We start from the raw sequence: 18,395 nt of genomic DNA, 5'->3' as shown, positions 1-18,395 counted from the left end.
TTGCTCTTTACAAATATTCCTTTGACAGATAAATTAGAGTTTTGTGGAATGATTTTTTTCTTTGCCAGATATTGTAAAATTATTTTACCTTGCTATAAATACAAGGGATTTTTCCTATCAAAATAAACTATACAATCAAATTGAAGAAGCTTCTGTGAGTTTTCTTCTACCCTAGCAGATTATTATATGGAACACTTTGAACTGCATATACTTACCATCTTTTTCCCATACCTTCAATGTGGCTATGTTATGGATAACATCTTTGTAGTTTGGAACTCTTCTTTGTTTGACCTCTATGTTTTTCTTCATAAAATTAATTCCTTCCATCCAAGAATTAAATTATTCTTGGTATAGAAGAGAATAGGAGCCTTCATATTCTAAGATTCTTTTTCTAAAACAGCCTAATGGTAGTTTTCAGTTCATAGAAAGAAAATGAGTACATGGAAATACATCAGTGCTTCTTCTCATCATCCATCCACCCCAGACTGCAGGCATTATTATTCCACAAATTCTGTTCTAAAACAGGAACTTCCACTTTTGTTTCAATGATTACACCTCCTGTTCATCTCAGAAATAACTATGGCTTTCATCCTCAAGAAGACATTTCTGGACTCTCCATTTATGTCAAACCTTTGTCATAGTTTCTACATAAAGTAAATCTTTGTCTCATTCCCTTTGATTTTTAGATTAGCTTAGTATTTGTGCTCTTCAAAAAAGGTCTACTTCATCCTCTTTCTTATTCTGTGTTTATAGAATTTTTTACTCTTGCTGTCTCTCATATTATGGGGAGACTCCTCCATGTCCTTATGAATCATTTCTCAACTTTAGGTATTTTTCCTACTTGTGACTATTTTTCCTATTTTCGTAAGGAGTACCCCTTATATTACACATTGGCTTTTTTTTACTCCAATTAAATTAAAGCATTGGTGATATGTATTTTACAAACTTAGGTTAAAAGAAAAGTAATATAAAAGGAATAGGTTTTGACATACTACTTTTATAGAATTCACTTTTTATAGATAAAAAGGCCCATGAACTCTGAAGACGACACAGTCGAAATGGCTCATACCCCATACTTCCATTTTTTATCTATTTTATCTTTATTTTTTGTCTTTTTCTTTTTTTTTTAGATTTTGTAGTTCATCCTGAATACGAGACCATTATGAAATCGCTGTGTATTTTTCGGTTTTTAGTATGCATATTTTTAACTTCCATATACATACTTTTTTTATCAATATATTTCTGATGCCATTCCATAAAAAGTTGTTCTTGTTGATTCTATAAAGATATGTCAAAAGCTATTCCTTTTATATTACTTTTCTTTTACCATGTTTGTAAAATACATATCACCAATGTTTTAATTTAATTGGAGTAAAAAAAGCTAATGATATAATATAAGGGATACTCTTTATGAAAATAGGAAAAATAACCATAAGTATCAATACCAGTATGCTTCTGCACACAGGAAACATACCTAAAGCTGAGAGACTACTGGCATTCCGTAATGCTACAATCATTCATAAGGAGACATGGAGGAGTCGCCATCCTTATGGAGAAGATATTCCCTTTCACCAAGTCTCGCTCAATAGGAACATAGAAGCAGTTACTATCCAACTTTCAATTGGAACGCTGGTAACAGTGTTCTACATTTACATTCCTCCTTTATTCTACATCTACATTTACATTCCTTTATAGAAATTTCTCAAGATTACCTTGATCATGTAGATGTAAGTCTCTGTGGTTAAGCAGTTCTGTAGATAGTTTTTGGTATTGAGACCACATATTCATATAAAGAGTTTAATAAAAATAAACAATTAAAAAACCTGACAAGTTTCATGCATCGTAAGACTTGCATCATCAGGGGTAGTGGTACATAGTTTTATACAGCTTATTGACAATTAATTACACATATTAGATGTTTTTAATAACTTCACAACTGTTAAATAATTGAGAAACCAGAATACAAATGATATATTCATTACTGTATGCATGTTGAAACATTGCTAGTTGTCACGTTCTGTGGTTCATGTGTGCTATATCCTAAGTCCGTGGCAGTTAAATTTTTGATGAAGGCAGACCACACTTGATGTAAAATCAAGCCTTGATTTTTATTGCACTGTGTCAGGATCCTAAGCATTTGTGTGGCTTCTTTAAATTTTCTTGTGAAACAATTATTGATATATGACATGCTTGTCTGTTGCCAGAGTACTTGATGGCCAGTAGTAGCTGTGTGGAATGCTAAACCTGATTTGTGCTCCCTTCTTTTTTCGACGTCTTTTACATGCTCAGACATGCTGATCTCTCCCGACCTTCCTGTCTGGCCTACATAACAAATGCCACAAGAGCAATGAATCGTTGCTTTCATTCAATGAATGAAAGCAATGATTCCCGCGATGAGTCTTCGGACTCCTTGGAGGTGTCGGGAATAATAATAATCTCATGGATGCCTGGTTTTTTCATGGGGTGATGTGGCAGTTTTGGTGGATGTAGGAATCTTAGTCGAAATAAAGGTAGAAAGTGTCACACAAACAAAGTGGCTATGATGCTCTTGCAAAGCATCATAGCCACTTTGTTTGTGTGACATTTTTGATGTAGGGCAGCATGAGTGCATTCTTGAAATCTTGTTTAAGTAAGGGAGTTGCAGGAGCTGTATTAAGAATTTTTATTTTATTTTTGATCATCTTGGGTTCAAAATCATTAAGTGTGAGGGTCTGTGCCAGGTAGTGTAATTCTTCATTTCTTTTAATCGGTGTGCTATTGTATGCTCTGTCTCACAAAGTTTTAATTATGCCTATTTTTTGCAATGGATGTGAAGCGGCATTTAAAAATTTTCCTGGGTTTTCTGTATACATAGAAGGATAACCTTTTTTCCTCTTTGTTTACTAACAGGGATATCAGGGAAAGATAATTTTTTTGTGTTGTTCTAGTTCAATAGTGAATTTTATATTGGGATGCAAGTTGTTTAGATAATCTTTAAAAGCAATCAGCTCATCTATCATTTCTGGCCAAATAACGAAAATATCATCGACATAACATAGCCAAACTTTCGGTCTTTTCTGTTTTTAATGGTTTTTAATGCATTTGTTTCAAAATTTGTTACCTTGATCATGTCATACTATAGTTACTATTCCCCCTTACTTTTAATAGAGAATTTAAGTGGACACAACATTCTGTGGGATAGTGCCCGAACAAACAACAGTTGCCTCAGACTTGCACTATGTGCAGGTGCAAACTTGACTTAATTATCTGTTTGCTTACTTGGGAAATAGGATTAAAAACCAAGTTTATATAAAATAACTTGGTATCTTGAATACATAATATACCCAAGTTAAAAAACTTTCTACATCTATCTCTCATCCTGAGATTTTATTTAATAAGGTCAAAGCACCTTGTGGCAACTTGTTTAGGTAAAATTCATAAGCTCTGCATTACTTCAACCTTAGCATTTTCAGGTCTGGCTCCCATTGATGAGACCTCAATAAAGGTCGAAACCCGTATGGGTAGTGACCATTGCCTTTAATGCATCATACATCTCTGCAAGGGGATGTGCTTTACATTAATGGAAAAATACTAAGGAAAGTGATCAGAGCTTAATCCACCTTTACCACAAGTTGCCTCAGACTTGCACTAGGTGCAGGTGCAAACTTGACTTACTTGTCTGTTTGCTTACTTGGGAAATAGGATTAAAAACTAAGTTTATATAAAATTACTTGGTATCTTGCATACATAAACAGAGGAAGAATTGTTGAGCATATGCTTAACAACAATAATCTCTCCTTCCTAAACGCAGGAAGAAACACCTTCTTCCATATGTCTACCCAAACATTTACTGCCAGAGACTTAACTATTTGTTCATCCTGCCCTTTCCCACTGTTTAAATTTGAAATTGATGAGAATTTATTTGGAAGTGATTACTTTCCTGTGATATCCATTGTTCTGTAAGTGCAACCATGCACTCCTTCATCGATATCAAATGGAAAATTGAGCAAGCTGACTGATTCACCTTCTGAACATTAGCAGTTTGATTTGTGATGGTCAGCTTTTCTTCAGTGAGTCATGTGATAGAATGTATCACAAAAGTTTGCCCCAATTGCAATTCCTAAAACATCTAGTTGGTTTCCATGTTTCCCTTTGCCATGGAGGAAGGATGATTGGATGATAGCCAAAGAAGCTCACAAGAAAGCTTGGGATATTTTTTGAAGCTATCATACAACAACAAACTTTGTTTTCGAACTTGCTTGAACAAGACACATCTGGCTTCAGAGACAAAAGGAATCTTAGATCCAGTATATATCCTTCATGATAAGAAGTACTAACACTAAAGAAGTTTTCATAGTGAAGAACTTATGGAGACAAAAACACACGTGTTGGAGTAATTACTTTACTTATAATTAAGAAAATAATACACACCATTTTGACCTCTGTATTGACATCATCAGGAACACATATACGGGACACAAGCTACATGACACTATACAAAAGTGTAGTGTTACGTATTCCTGATGATGATGTCAATACAGAAGTCGAAATGCTGTGTATTATTTTCTTAATTATAAGTAAAGTAATTACTCCAACACGGAAAAAAAAATCTTTTTTTTTTATTATTTTTTTTTATTAGAATACAATCTGCCTTCCAAAAATGCCATTCTACTACTGATCATCTAGTCTGGCTGGAGGCATCCATTAGACATGCTTTCCTAAAATGTTTGGATTTTTACAATGGAAGACTCTTTGTATACACTTTTGCTACAGATGTGGTCTTCATCCTGACCCAGAATGACTAGGACAGTTATTTATTCCAGTTGCACCAGAATATAAGTTCTTGGGACCTCATATTTGATAGCAAATAATTTTCCTCCCTCACATATGTCAGTTATGAGACGAGTGCCTTAAAGCAATGAAACAGTCTATGCACTTGTCTTCCACCTTTTGGGGTGCTGACAGATGTTCATTGCTTCATTTGTATAGGGCATTGAGATCAAAACTTGATTATAGGTCCCAAGCCTGTGCTTCTGCCAGAGAGAGTACGCTGTGATGGCTAGATTCGATTCACCACAAAGTCATCAGAATTACAATGAAGTATTTCAGATGTCACCTGTTTCTAGTGTGTACGTTGAAGCAAATCAACCACCTTTTTCGCTTCAACATGATCATTTCTCTGTTATATGCAATGAAAATAAAATCCCTGCCAGATCACCCCACGTAACCAATTATTTTTTTTGTCCACAATGGGAGAAACTGTACAACACTCGACCAATCTTTTATTCACAAACCATAACCCTTTGGTTTGTGAATAAAAGATTGTGGGAGACAACATAGCCCAGACACCACTAAAAATATACTGCTCAAGACAATTAGGGGATATGCTTGTTAATTATTTCACGCTAAAATGTATAATTTGTTAAATTTGTAATAAATATCGATTATTTAAACAATATCTCATTAATTACACCTTATCCATAAGTAAGAAATATTTATTCATGTATAAAGTATCCAATAGTTATAATTATCTGCAGAAATTTATAATTATCCGACAGAAACTAAAATATCCATAATTGTTTTGAGCACTGTACTTTTACAATGGCAGTCATTCATACTTGCCTGTGGTTTCTTTTTCAGCAATCTATCAAGATTTTCCGCCCCATTCCTTGAAGGACATAGAATTGAGTACTCTGATTTTGTACCTGTCTACACTGATGGTTCAAAATTGATAGGCCTAGTGCCGGGGTTGGCAACCTTTTGAGTCGGAAGAGTCAAAAATTACAATTTACAAAATTTCAAAGTTTTTAAAGAGCCACAAAATTTTAAAAAGTTTTTAAAGAGCCACAAGATCTTATTGTTTTCAAGGCATTTTTGCACGGCATTCGCTATATCTTCCCCTCTAGTTTGTCCTGAGAGCGGTAGCAATCCTAGAAGTTCTTCTTTTGGACCTTGGAAGACATATACCTGACAAAAAGGGCAATTTGTGCTGTGTCTTTTATGTCGCAAGACTCATCTATAGCAAGTGATAAGGCAGAAGAAGGTTGAATATCTTCCACCTGCAAATATGTTACATTTGAAGACATTTTAGCTATTCTATCTTGTACTGTTTTAGTGGATACAAGAAGCTGGGCATAATGAAATATAATTTATCAAAAAACATTTTACAACGATATTTCCCAATTAAAAATACCTACCTAAATAAAATAAATAATTCTCTAATAATTTAATTATTAAAATAAATAATTTAGACACGAAACACTGTTTGTCTCACTCTCTCACGTACTGATTGACTATAAGTACATAGTTTCGTGGCATCTGTGGTCGCCTCCCGTGTGCGGTGATCGCCGACTGGCACGAACGGATTTGTCAGAACGTGTTTATCACGGCGCAGTCTGCACATTTTAGTTTTTTTTTTTTAATTTTGGCAAATATTAGATACTTAATTTACGAGTAAAGGTGTTATGCCCAGCTATGCCGAAATCAATGAAAATTGCCAAACATATAAACTTCCGAGAGCTTCCGACGGACTGACGACAGTGACGATGTATGTCACGGAGGAGGGGTGCGGTGAAAAGCGAGTACAAGTGGCTGAGAGATAGAATCGGTGCCTAATCCTCGTTAATCGATTCAGAACGATTTTTAAATTTTTTTTTTTTTTATAAAATAAATAATATTTGCGTATGGAACTAAAGAGCCGCAGCTTCACATCCAAAGAGCCGCATGTGGCTCGCGAGCCGCAGGTTGCCGACCCCTGGCCTAGTGGGATCTTCTGCCATCTTTCCAGACAGCATTATATTTGCACGAATCCCCCACTAGATTGCACCACCTTTATAGTCAAATCATGTACTATAGAGCTTTAGAGTTTAGAGCTACAGAAACATCCATTACTCTCTTCTAATCCATAATTATGAATTCATGTAGCTTCCATAATTCAATTATGGAATTATGGAAGTTACACTTCGATGTGCACTTTTGTTGGATTCTGAGCATTGCTGGGATCAAGGGGAATGGGGCTGCAGATAGGTCAGCTCATTTCTCAAACATCCACCTTCTACTTGTCCCATACACTGATTATTGGCAGATTATGGGAGAGACTTTTATCCCAGTGGTATCTTGGAATTGAGCGACTAATAATAATCTGCCGAATTAACCCTGAAATTAAATTATGGCAGTCTAGTTTGCTCAGGGTTAGAACAGAGGAAGTTGTACTTTGCTTGGCTCTGCATAGGTTAGTCATCTCACACATTACTTCCCAGAGGAGCAATAACATGCCTGTGTGTGAGTTTTGTAATGCCCCAGACTCACCATTCACTATATTTTCATTGACTGTCCACAGCTATTATTTTAGCCAGATTCATAATAAGTTAAAACTGATTCATAATAAGTCTTTATCAGCCTCACCAGATTTTTTGTATTTTTAATTTTTAAAAACAATGTCTTTTAATGTATATAGATCATTTATACTATTTTTTTTATGCATTGTTTTATCTTGTATATACCCTTTTAATATCATGTTTTTTATTAATGTTTTTATAAGTTTTGTAATTTCTCAATGATAGTTTTATAACTCCTTTTTATCCATTATTTATATACTTGTTTTTATACATCTTTCTTTTTTAGAAATGCATTTTTATACATTTTTATCGATTTCCATTGATTTCATATTTTACTATTTTTTAACTTGTATACTGCTATGATTATTTACTGGTGCAGTATGACCAGTGACCTGATTAGGTTTCCTAATCAGGATGCAGTTGATGTTTCCATTGATGGTCAAAGCTAGATAACTGACCTCCATATAATCTTTATTCATTATCAATTTATTCATTCATTATCTATCTGGATAATGAATGAATAAATATGGATAGACTGGCAATTTGGGATTAGTTGCCTGTATTGTATTCTTTTATTTGGCTGAAACCCAAACATAATGATGGTACAACAAGATTTAATCTTGGCTTGTGAGCTGGGGCATTGCCCAATTAAACAAAGCTGCTGTTTTTGTCATGTAACCAGAGCAAACAGTGAAAGTCTGCTACTGAAACAATCTTCAATTTGGGAAGTTATTTCTTCATACCTCTCACTACTCTTTTTTTATGTAGTGACTACTCACACAAAAAAGATTTTGTAAATCTGTAGTAAAGTCATACCATGGACAGGTAAGGATTTTTTTTTATTTTTAATTAATTTTATAAATTTTTGTATTTATTTGTAATTTTCACATAGTTTGGACACCCTGCTTTGAAGACCAGACATGGAACTTTTTCCAACTACATCATCATGTCTTCAGCAAGCGGGATGGTGGTTGCACACAAGGCAGTGAAATTCATCTCCCACATAAAGGAAATCACAAACATCCATCCACAGCAAGTTCAGAACTACAGTCTCTGCCTACAGTTATGTATTAATTAAAGCTTTCCTCATCTGTTCTGCTGTTCTGTGTTGAACCATACTTTGTGTGCTGATGGTATACTGAATTTTCATTGTTTTATACTTAAGTTGAGGACGATGTATTGATTTTTCATTGTTCTTCATGGATCCTTTTAGAGACTAGCAGCATGTGACTTGTTTCACCAAATTTCCTGACCTAGATGAGATTTTAACTATGTTTAGAGATTACGTCAGCAGAATAGGTCAAGTCTCTCTGTCGTACATAGGATTTGTGTTACTCTTATCCTAATTATAAGGCTTCATCCCTTAATAATTCTATGATAATTAAATGTATGCATTTTCTTGATTTTGCACAGATTTGTTTAAATTGCAAGTTTCATTATATGTTTGCCATCATCATTATTTTAACTAAACTACAAAATTGTTTTTTCAGTATCTACTTCAAACAGCAAAACAAAGGCCATCAAAGTTGATAAAACAGTTAAAACAAGATATGAAGTGGTAAGTTAATCTTCCATGTCAGAAATAAGACTGTAGATCCATTTTACATTTACATTTTACAATTATTTCTTCAAATTTTTCAAAAAAAAATTGCATTTTTTCAAAATGTATTTTTATGTCATTAAACATTAATTTATATTAAACAAGAACACAATCCTAAGTTTAAGGGAGATGGTAAATCCCATATTATTCTACAGCTGGGTACGAAACTCGGATCGAAATCCATCGTAATCCTAGAGTTTCATGCCGAAAAAAACTATCTGCGAGCCCAAGTGTAAGTAATCACTTGGGTAGTACAACACCAGGGCAACTCAGAGCAAAGCTGTAGCAAGCTCCATCACTGTCCTTGATATTCTTTCATAATGTAAAACGCAGCTCCTAAGAGATGTATTACTATTTTACATTATGAGAAGAGGTCACTACCCAGACCGGTTTCAACCTTTTTTGAGGTCTCATCAGTCAGTAGGTAGACCTGGAATATCAAGGTTTTAAGTGAACCGAACTTACATATACCTCTACTAACGAATTGCTTAATTTAATGAATTGCTAAATTTAGCAATTTAGTATAATACTAACGAATTGCTTAATTTAATGAATTGCTAAATTTAGCAATTTAGTAAATTATTGCTTAATTTAGCAATTCGTTAGTAGAGGTATATGTAAGTTCGGTTCACTTAAAATCTTGATATTCCAGGTCTACCTACTGGCTGATGAGACCTCAAAAAGGGTTGAAACCGGTCTGGGTAGTGACCTCTTCTCATAATGTAAAATAGTAATACATCTCTTAGGAGCTGCGTTTTACATTATGAGAGAATATTAAGGACAGTGACGGAGCTTGATCCACCTTTGCTCCGAGTTGCCCTGGTGTTGTACTACCCAAGTGATTACTTACACTTGGGCTCGCTGATAGTTTTTTTGGCATGAAACTCTAGGATTACAATAGATTTCGATCCGAGTTTCGTATCTGGCTGTAGAATAATACAGGATTTACCGTCTCCTTTAAACTTAATTTATGTTGCCGGTAAAATAACCTTTTGGCTTCTTATAGAACACAATCCTGTTATTTAGAATGTATTGTTATGCTGTAAACTTCTTGCTCATTGTTGTAAATATGTTATTTAAAATCAGTAACATAGATTGCACAAATCCAATACTATGGGTCTCATAAAGGACTTTTTTTGCATTTCTAGGAACGCCACAAGATTTAGCGGGGGGGCATTTAGTATAATATAATTTTCATACATGCATACATACCTCTGCTGCTTCTATCTGTTTTTTTTTTTTTTAATATGTGACTCCCACCTACTTCTATAAACCTGTAATACATTTGTTTCATGAGTGGGCTAACATTTTTGTAAAATTAATTTTATATATACAGTGGGTCCTCGAGTTACGTCGGAGATCTGTTCCTACGGACTGACGTAAGGCGATTTTCGATGCAAGTTTGAATTACCATAGCCTAAGTTACTTACCTAACCTAAAACACCCTAAAGTCATATGTATATATCAAGAAACAGAACTAGGCCATAGGAAAATGAAAGGGAGAACATAATTATATGTTCTCGTATTAAAGTTCAAGGATGTGAACTTTATCCTTGATAATAGTCCCGACTGTGGTACGACTTAAGTTCAACGCTCGGACAATGTTCGTTGGTGTTTCTCCCTTTTTTGCCCTTTTAATAATGTCTAATTTCACTTCTAATGTAATGGCTTTGCTTTTCTTCGACACACTGCCTTCGGAAGAGTCTGCCTTACGTTTGGGAGCCATATTGAAGGGTAAAAAGTCACAAAAAAACACAAACATAAAAGTGAGAGAGTGGATGTAAACAAGGCATGTGGTACCCAAAGAGTGTATGCTGGGACCCAAGCGATGCTACCTCTCCCAAAAAAATGCAGCGGAAGAATAACGGCGTATTCTTCTGCCGCGCTCACAAACGAGTTCACCCGCGATGTTTGAATTTTACGTCGTGCTGCTTCAAGTCAAAATTTATTTTTTAAATTATTTTTGGGATTACCACTGTAAAGTCGAAACGATGCATGTCGAGGACGATGTAGGTCGAGGACCCCCTGTATATATATATTTTTTGCATTTTTTCATTTATTCTGGAAACCAAACATGGAACTTTTTCAAGCCTCTTCAGGCCTCCAATAAGCAAGGTCTTGTACTGGGTGGTGAAATGCATCTCCCACCTAAAGACAATCACAAACATCCATGCTCACCACAGAATTCTAACTCCCAACTTCACCAACCAGACTGGCATGTGTTTTGTAGCTATAGATACAAAACTTAGTTTTCTTTTATTGCAGATGAACACTGGCTAAATTTAGGAAACAGTTGTACTCATATGAAGCTGTTTATAGCATAAATTATGGATGTTCTTGTCTCACAACAACTTAATGGCAGTATACAGTTTTCTCTAGAAAATTAACACATAACAGAAAGTACATCAATGTTGTGTCTCATCATCGTTCATCTCAGAAGTCAGGTATTCAAACTCTAGTACATTGTGTAGACAATTTATGTTTCACTGATTTTCTTTTGAGTAATGAACTATCCTTTATTAGGGCTACCTTCATCTTTGATGCTTATAGCACTAAACTAATCAATAAAGTAATTAATAATTATGGCTGTCGTCCAGATCTCCCTTTAGAAGAAAGTTTTAGAATCTCGTTTTTGTATGTTTTAGGGTGTGTTGGAAAGACTTGCAATGCCACTTCACCAGATTACCTTCATCTTTCTTTCCATTCTGTTTGGAGATTAAATTCATTCTTGGACTCTGATAAATATCCTTTGATTTCATTTTATGGAGTTATATGAGTCTGTGTTTCTGTGGCTTTTCTTATTATGGACAGTCTATTCAAATTCTAACTTGGAGATTAAATTCATTCTTGGACTCTGATAAATATCCTTTGATTTCATTTTATGGAGTTATATGAGTCTGTGTTTCTGTGGCTTTTCTTATTATGGACAGTCTATTCAAATTAGCTTAGAAGAACATCTAGAATTATATTCTGCTCCATGAGTAATGATAGACGAGGTTTGGCCAGCTATGCTATAGGCATAGAATTCATCGGAATAAAACTGAAATAAAGTGCTTTACACAAAAGTAATTTCTTATTGCAAAGGCTATAAAGAAGCTCTGAAGCCCACATCCAATAACTGAACCTTAACAAAAATGACTGTATGCGGCTCTCCCAATTTTGGGACATTATCCTTAGCAACACTTTTCACTTTTGTGATAAATGATTTATATTTTTTGTTAATTATATTTTGTTTCCATGAATCCTAATAGTTTTTATAGATGGAGTTCTCCTGCAATTAATATCATGCTTGGGCCGGGGGGGGGAACCTTACCCCTACTAAGCACGTCCCTCAGGTGACGGATGAGGGAAGCCCAAGTGGGCTGCTCTGAATAATGAATAAGGAGCTGTGGACCAAAGGTGCACTTCAGAACCATGATCAGGAGAAGTGCTGTAGACCATTGTAAAGATGCCAGCAAATAGAAGAAGAAAAAGGCCTCCAGTCCTGTGCAGCTCTCTGCAATCCCACCAAGGTGGTGGTGAGGAATCTGCAAGAGCAGGAGGGATGCTAAGAATCTCACAGAGGAAGGTAGACCACCATCTGGAAATTTGACCCTATTTATTGGTTCTTTCAACACTCGAACTCTGTCTTCAGACTCCCATGTTGATTACCTGTTTCGAGAACTGCAAAATGTAAAGTTTGATGTTTTTGCTATTTGTGAAACCCAAAGAAGCTCTGAACTAACAGCAAAATGGAACAATGGCAACCAAATCTTCCTGGGAGCTTCAGATAATGCTACAAGGGTTGGAGGAGTTGGCTTCATCATAAACGAAAAGCTAACTAAAAATATTATTTCCTGCACAGTCCATACTGAATGACTAGGAACACTAAAATTAAACATAGGAGAATCAGTAACAATAAAAATAATAGTAGTCTATGCACCTACTTCAACTTCAACAGTTGACAAAAAAAGAAATAGAAAAATTCTATGAACACCTACGAGAAACATTACAGAAGAAAACAGCATACACTATAGTGTGTGGGGATTTCAATGCAAAGATCAGCACAGGATTAATTGAAGAAAAATACATTGGACCATGGGGGAAGGGGGGGAAGAAATGAAAAAGGTGAACTCCTAGCAGAATTTGTTGAAGTAGAAAGGCTTTACATTATGAATAGTTTTTTTTTAAAAAGAGAACTGGAAAAAGATGGAGTTGGCAATCTCCAAATCTAGAGACAAGAAATGAAATTGATTTCATTCTAGCAAATTGCAAAAGAATAGTAAAAAATGTTGAAGTTATTGGAAAAATCTACTGTGATATTCATTCAGACCACCATCTAATAAGGGCCACTCTCAAAATACATAGGAAAAATGTATTTCTTAATAATCATTTATTGAATTGCAAAGAAAGAGCCTCCTATGACCTTTCTCCTAAGACCAGGGAATGCTTATCAGTGACAATGATAGAACTATTGAAGAAAAGAAGAAAACTATAATATATATAGAATGACAAAATTGGCAGAAGCAGCTAGGCTCTGTAATAGTTTAAAAAAAAAGTAGAAAAAGAAATAAGTCTAAAGCAACCACTACCATGAGCCTTCATAGGCAATCACAGAAACAGTCATACAAACAGTGATGAAATGGAAAAAATAATAAAATCATTTTTGAGAACCTTTACTCATCTAAACTAGTAGTCACTGCTCCAATCATCATCATTAGTGTTCTGTCTCTTGACAAGTCCAATGGTATAACTCAGCAGATTCTCTTTCCCCAATTTCTTCTGTCTCTTGCTTCCTCCTTCATTTCCTGATATCTTCTTGTTCCCATTATATCATCCAGCATCGTTACTCGTCTTCTTCCTCTTGGTTGCTTTCCTTCAATTTTCCCTTCTATCATTCTTTTCAGTAGGCTGTCTCCTCCTATCCAGTTATGCTTTCTTCTTCTTATGGTCTGTAGTAAATTCCTTTCTTCAACTCTTTGTAATATTTCTTCATTGGTGATTTTTTCAGTCCACTTTATTATTTCCATTCTTCTCCATAACCACATTTCATATGCCTCCAACATTTTAGCTTCTTTCTTACTAATTGTCCATGTTTCTGACCCATATAAGGTCATACTCCAAATATAGCACTTAATAAGCCTTTTCTTTAGATTTTTATTCATTTTATTAATAAACAAATTTTTCTTGCTATAAAAGGCATATTTTCCTTGGTTAATTCTTTCTTTTATTTCCATGTCACATTTTCCATTTTCTTGTATTATACTACCAAGGTATTTGCATTGTCTCACTTGCTCTACACTTTCTCCATTCATCATCACCTTGATACTTCCTGGTTTCCTGGGGACTCTCATTACTTTTGTTTTCTTTGCGTTAATTTTCATACCATATTTCTTGCATATATTTTCAAATTTTTGCATTAGGTGCTGTAGTTCATCTTCGGTATTAACTAATATTGCTTGATCATCTGCAAATCTAATATTTTGTATTGTTCTCCCTCCAATAGTGATTCCTCTTTCCTCTTCATAAAATGCTACTTTTATCATTTCTTCTGCAAATATATTGAAGAGCCGGTGGCAGGCAGCATCCCTGTCTTACACCTCTGCCAATCACACATTTTTTAGTTTATCCTACTTTTGTCTTTATTATGGCCATCTGGTTCATATATAATTCAGCTATTGGTCAAAGCTGTATAACTGAGAGGAGACCTCCACATAGCCTTTAAAGGAATGCGGAGAACTGACCAGGGCTTCTGACCTAATGTCCAATCCTCACCTTCTCGTGGTGCACCCTGTTGAGTATCTACTTTCATACTGAACAAACGAGGATGGACTGGCAATTTGGGATTTAGCCGACCAAATTGTATTCTTATTGGTTGAACCAAAAAAAAAAATGATGGTACAACATGACAAAATTTCATGCTGGCTGGGGCGTCGCCCAGTTAAACAAGGCCCCCCCCCCCGTTGTTTTCGCCAGGGAACCAGGGCAAACAGCGAAACGTCAGCTACTAGAACAAATCTGAAAACAAACCCCAACTCAACATCACCAGAGTTAAAGATCAGTACTATCAACATAAGAAGCCTGAATGGCAAAGAAATGGAGCTAGCTCAGGAATTAGATAAGTACCAGATCGACATAATAGGGGTGACTGAAACAAAAAAGACCAAAACTGGTGAGATCTTTCTGAGCAATAAATACAAAATGTTATATTCAGGCAATGACAATCAAGGAAAAGAAGGAGTAGCCATAGTATTCAACACAAAATACGAGGCTAATCTTCTTGAATGGCAGTCAGTCTCAAGTAGAGTAATGTGGGCAAATATGAGAATGGGGAACTGCACAATGAGACTTATTTGTGCCTATGGTCCCACAGAAGGTTCGTCTAATGTAGTGGAGGAATTTTTTGACGCTTTAGAAAAAGCAACTGACACAATGAAAAAGGAAAAGTTGGTCCTTGTTGGGGATCTAAATAGTAGAGTAGGAAATGATTGTGAGACATACAAAAATATTTTGGGAAAATTTGGAGAAAAGAGCAAAGCTAATAATAATGGCAAATATCTGTTGGATTCCTGCTCAGGACATGGACTGGTTATTACTAACACCATGTTCCAACATAAAAATGTGCACAAATTCACATGGAGAGAAGAGGCTAGGAATAAGAAAAGTCTCATTGACTATGTTATTCTTGATAGTGATGTTTTTCCCCTGGTGCAAGACACCATATTGTACAGAGTATTTGAAATTGGAAGTGATCACTATTTAGTCTTGAGCAGGATAAAATTGAATTTCATATTGAAAAGAATAACATGTAAGAAAGTTTTAAAGCGAATAAAAGTTGAGCAGCTCTCAAATGTGAACTGTAGACTAAAATACACAAAGATTATTGAAGAAAAAATGAAAGAGTTTGAGAACAGGAATCAAACCTTGGAGATTCAGTGGCAAACTCTGAAGAAAACATTGATTGATTCTGCTAGAGAGGCATGTGGTGAGGTTGTGTGCAAGGATAAAAAAATCAGAACTCCCTGGTGGACACTGGAAGTTAAAGAGGCAGTGAAGGAAAAGAAGAAAGCATATCAAAAGTTCCTGGCATATAAGTCAGCATTTACTCTTAAAGAATACAGAGACAAATGTAAGAAAGCTAAACAGTGTGTAAAACTAGCTAAACAAAAGTCATGGGAGGACTTTGGCAAGAATATAGAAAATAAATATCAAGAAGGTTGCAAAATATTCTGGAGGTTGTTGAAGAAGCTTAGGAATGGAGGAAAGAGTGTTGTAAAAGGAGTTAGAGATGATAAAGGTGACATGAAAACAGGAGAAAAAGATATCCTTGAAGTATGGAGTAATTACTTTGAAAAACTGCTAAATGAAACAAGCAGTGATGACAGCACAGTGATAAAAAAACACTGACCAGGCATGCAGTCTGGAATACATATCCATATTTGAAGTAGAAAAAGCCATCAAAGGCTTGAAATGTGGAAAGGCAGCAGAAGTAGCAGGAGCTGAAGTATGGTGGTATAAAAGTCTTACAGTGGCTGCACTGCATAGTTCAGAAAGCCTGGACAGAGGGACGAATTCCCGATGATTGGAGTAGAGCTCTCATAGTAACCATATATAAAAAGGGAAATAAAACTGAATGTGAGAATTGCAGAGGTATTTCCCTACTGAGTGTTCTTGGCAAGATCTATGCAAGTATACTTGAGAAATGGTTGAGAAGAATTGTGGAAGAAAAGCTTGGTGAAGAACAAGCTGGATTCAGGCTGAATAGAGGCTGTCAGGATCAGATCTTCACTTTATGACAAATAGTCGAGAAAGTATGGGGATATAACAAAGATCTGTATTTAAGTTTTGTCGATTTGGAAAAGGCATATGACAAGGTGCCAAGAGAGAAGCTATTCAATACGCTACAGTTATATGGTGTCAATGGGGCATTATATCAAGCAATACTTAGTCTTTATTTGAGTTGTAAGTCAGCAGTTAAAATTGAAGGAAGTACATGAAGATGGTTTAATGTTAAATCTGGTGTGAGACAAGGATATACATTATCCCCTCTGTTATTCATTATCTATATGGATCATATTATGAAGGAAAGTGGTATTAAACCTGATATCAAAATTGGAGATGTTAATGTCAACTCTTTGCTTTATGCAGACGATGTTATATTTCTAAATAAACCCACTACAAGTTTGCAAGATTCTCTGACTAAATTGAATAGCTGTTGTAATAGATATGGTATGAAGGTCAGCAATAAAAAGACAAAGACAATGAAAATAGGCAGAATCATTGAAAATGTCAACTGTGTTGTGAATGGAGAACCTGTGGAACAAGTAAAACATTTCAGCTACTTAGGCACGATTTTTAGTGAAGATGGTAAATTAAATATGGAAATAGACAACAGAATCAACAAAGCTGGTATGGTAGGCAGTCAGCTGAATAAATTCATATGGAATAAGAGAGAAATTAGTTGGAACACTAAATAGCTGTATACAAGGCAGTGTTCAAACCAGTTTTAACTTATGGATCTGAGAGCTGGGTCAGAAGTAAAATACTTGACCAAAGACTAGAGACCGCAGATATGAGAGTCCTGAGAAAGATTAGAGGCGTGAACAGATGGCATCAATGGCAATATCATATTAAAAACGAGAATATTAGGAAAGAACTTGACATTGTCAACATCCAGGAATGCGTTAGCAGAGCTAATCTCAGGTGGTATGGTCCTTAAATAAAATGGGAGAGGAAAGATTAACAAAACAAGTGTTCTCTGCCAGGTTGGCAGGAAAACGACCCAGAGGAAGAACAAGATATAGGTGGATTGATACGGTACAAAGTGCCTTAGACAATAGAAATATAAGATCTGATAATGTTGGAGTCTTGACAAGTAACAGACTGATTTGGAGGAAAATTGTAGATAGGAAGTTAGTAATGATGTAATTATTTAATGTAGTACTGTCATATCCTGTACACTCCTTGAGGGTACATGGCAGGAATTTTATGATGATGACCTTCGGTCTCTCCAATCTAAACCTATTTTGCGTAATATTTACATCAGATTTTCCCATTTCACCTTGTCAAATGCTTTTTCAAGATCGATGAAACAAATATAAACTTCTTTATTTACTTGTATATTCCTTTCGCATATGGTCCTGATTATTCCAATTGCATCTCTGGTTCCTCTGTCTTTTCTAAATCTATATTGATCATCCCTCAGAAAATACTCCACTCTATTATACAATCTTTGATTTAATATTCTTAGCAGTACTTTGGAGGCATGTGTGAGTATGTTTATAGTTCTGTAGTCACTGCACTTAGCAGGATTGCTTTTCTTTTAAATTGGTATAAGAATACTCTCTGTGAAATCTTTAGACCATACTCCTGTTTTGTAAATAAGGTTGCAGAGTTTCCATGTTTCTGTTATACCTTTCTTCTCCAGTTGTTTTAGGATTTCACTAGGTATTCCATCCATTGCTTCCATCTTTCCACTTTTTAATTCCTTAATTGTTGTT

At 35.2% G+C, this 18,395-nt stretch overlaps 1 protein-coding gene across 7 annotated transcripts in view; it reads left to right on the top strand.

The window, feature by feature from the left end:
* Positions 1 to 18,395, top strand: part of Spt20 (transcription factor Spt20 homolog) — a 444,696-nt gene that overhangs the window by 28,893 nt on the left and 397,408 nt on the right. For all 7 annotated transcript variants that reach the window (XM_090405995.1, XM_090405992.1, XM_090405994.1 and 4 more), the window contains exon 3: positions 8,807 to 8,874. In XM_090405995.1, the coding sequence (XP_090262121.1) occupies positions 8,807 to 8,874 (68 nt within the window). The remainder of the gene's footprint in view (positions 1 to 8,806; positions 8,875 to 18,395) is intronic.

The sequence above is a fragment of the Typopeltis vanoorti genome, chromosome 16, assembly GCF_054136105.1.
Source record: "Typopeltis vanoorti isolate ZY-2024b chromosome 16, IOZ_Tvanoo_1.0, whole genome shotgun sequence".
Classification (NCBI taxonomy): Eukaryota; Metazoa; Arthropoda; class Arachnida; order Uropygi; family Thelyphonidae; genus Typopeltis; species Typopeltis vanoorti.
The sequence above is the reverse complement of the archived record's forward strand: the minus strand, read 5'-3'. Positions and strand labels throughout refer to the sequence as shown.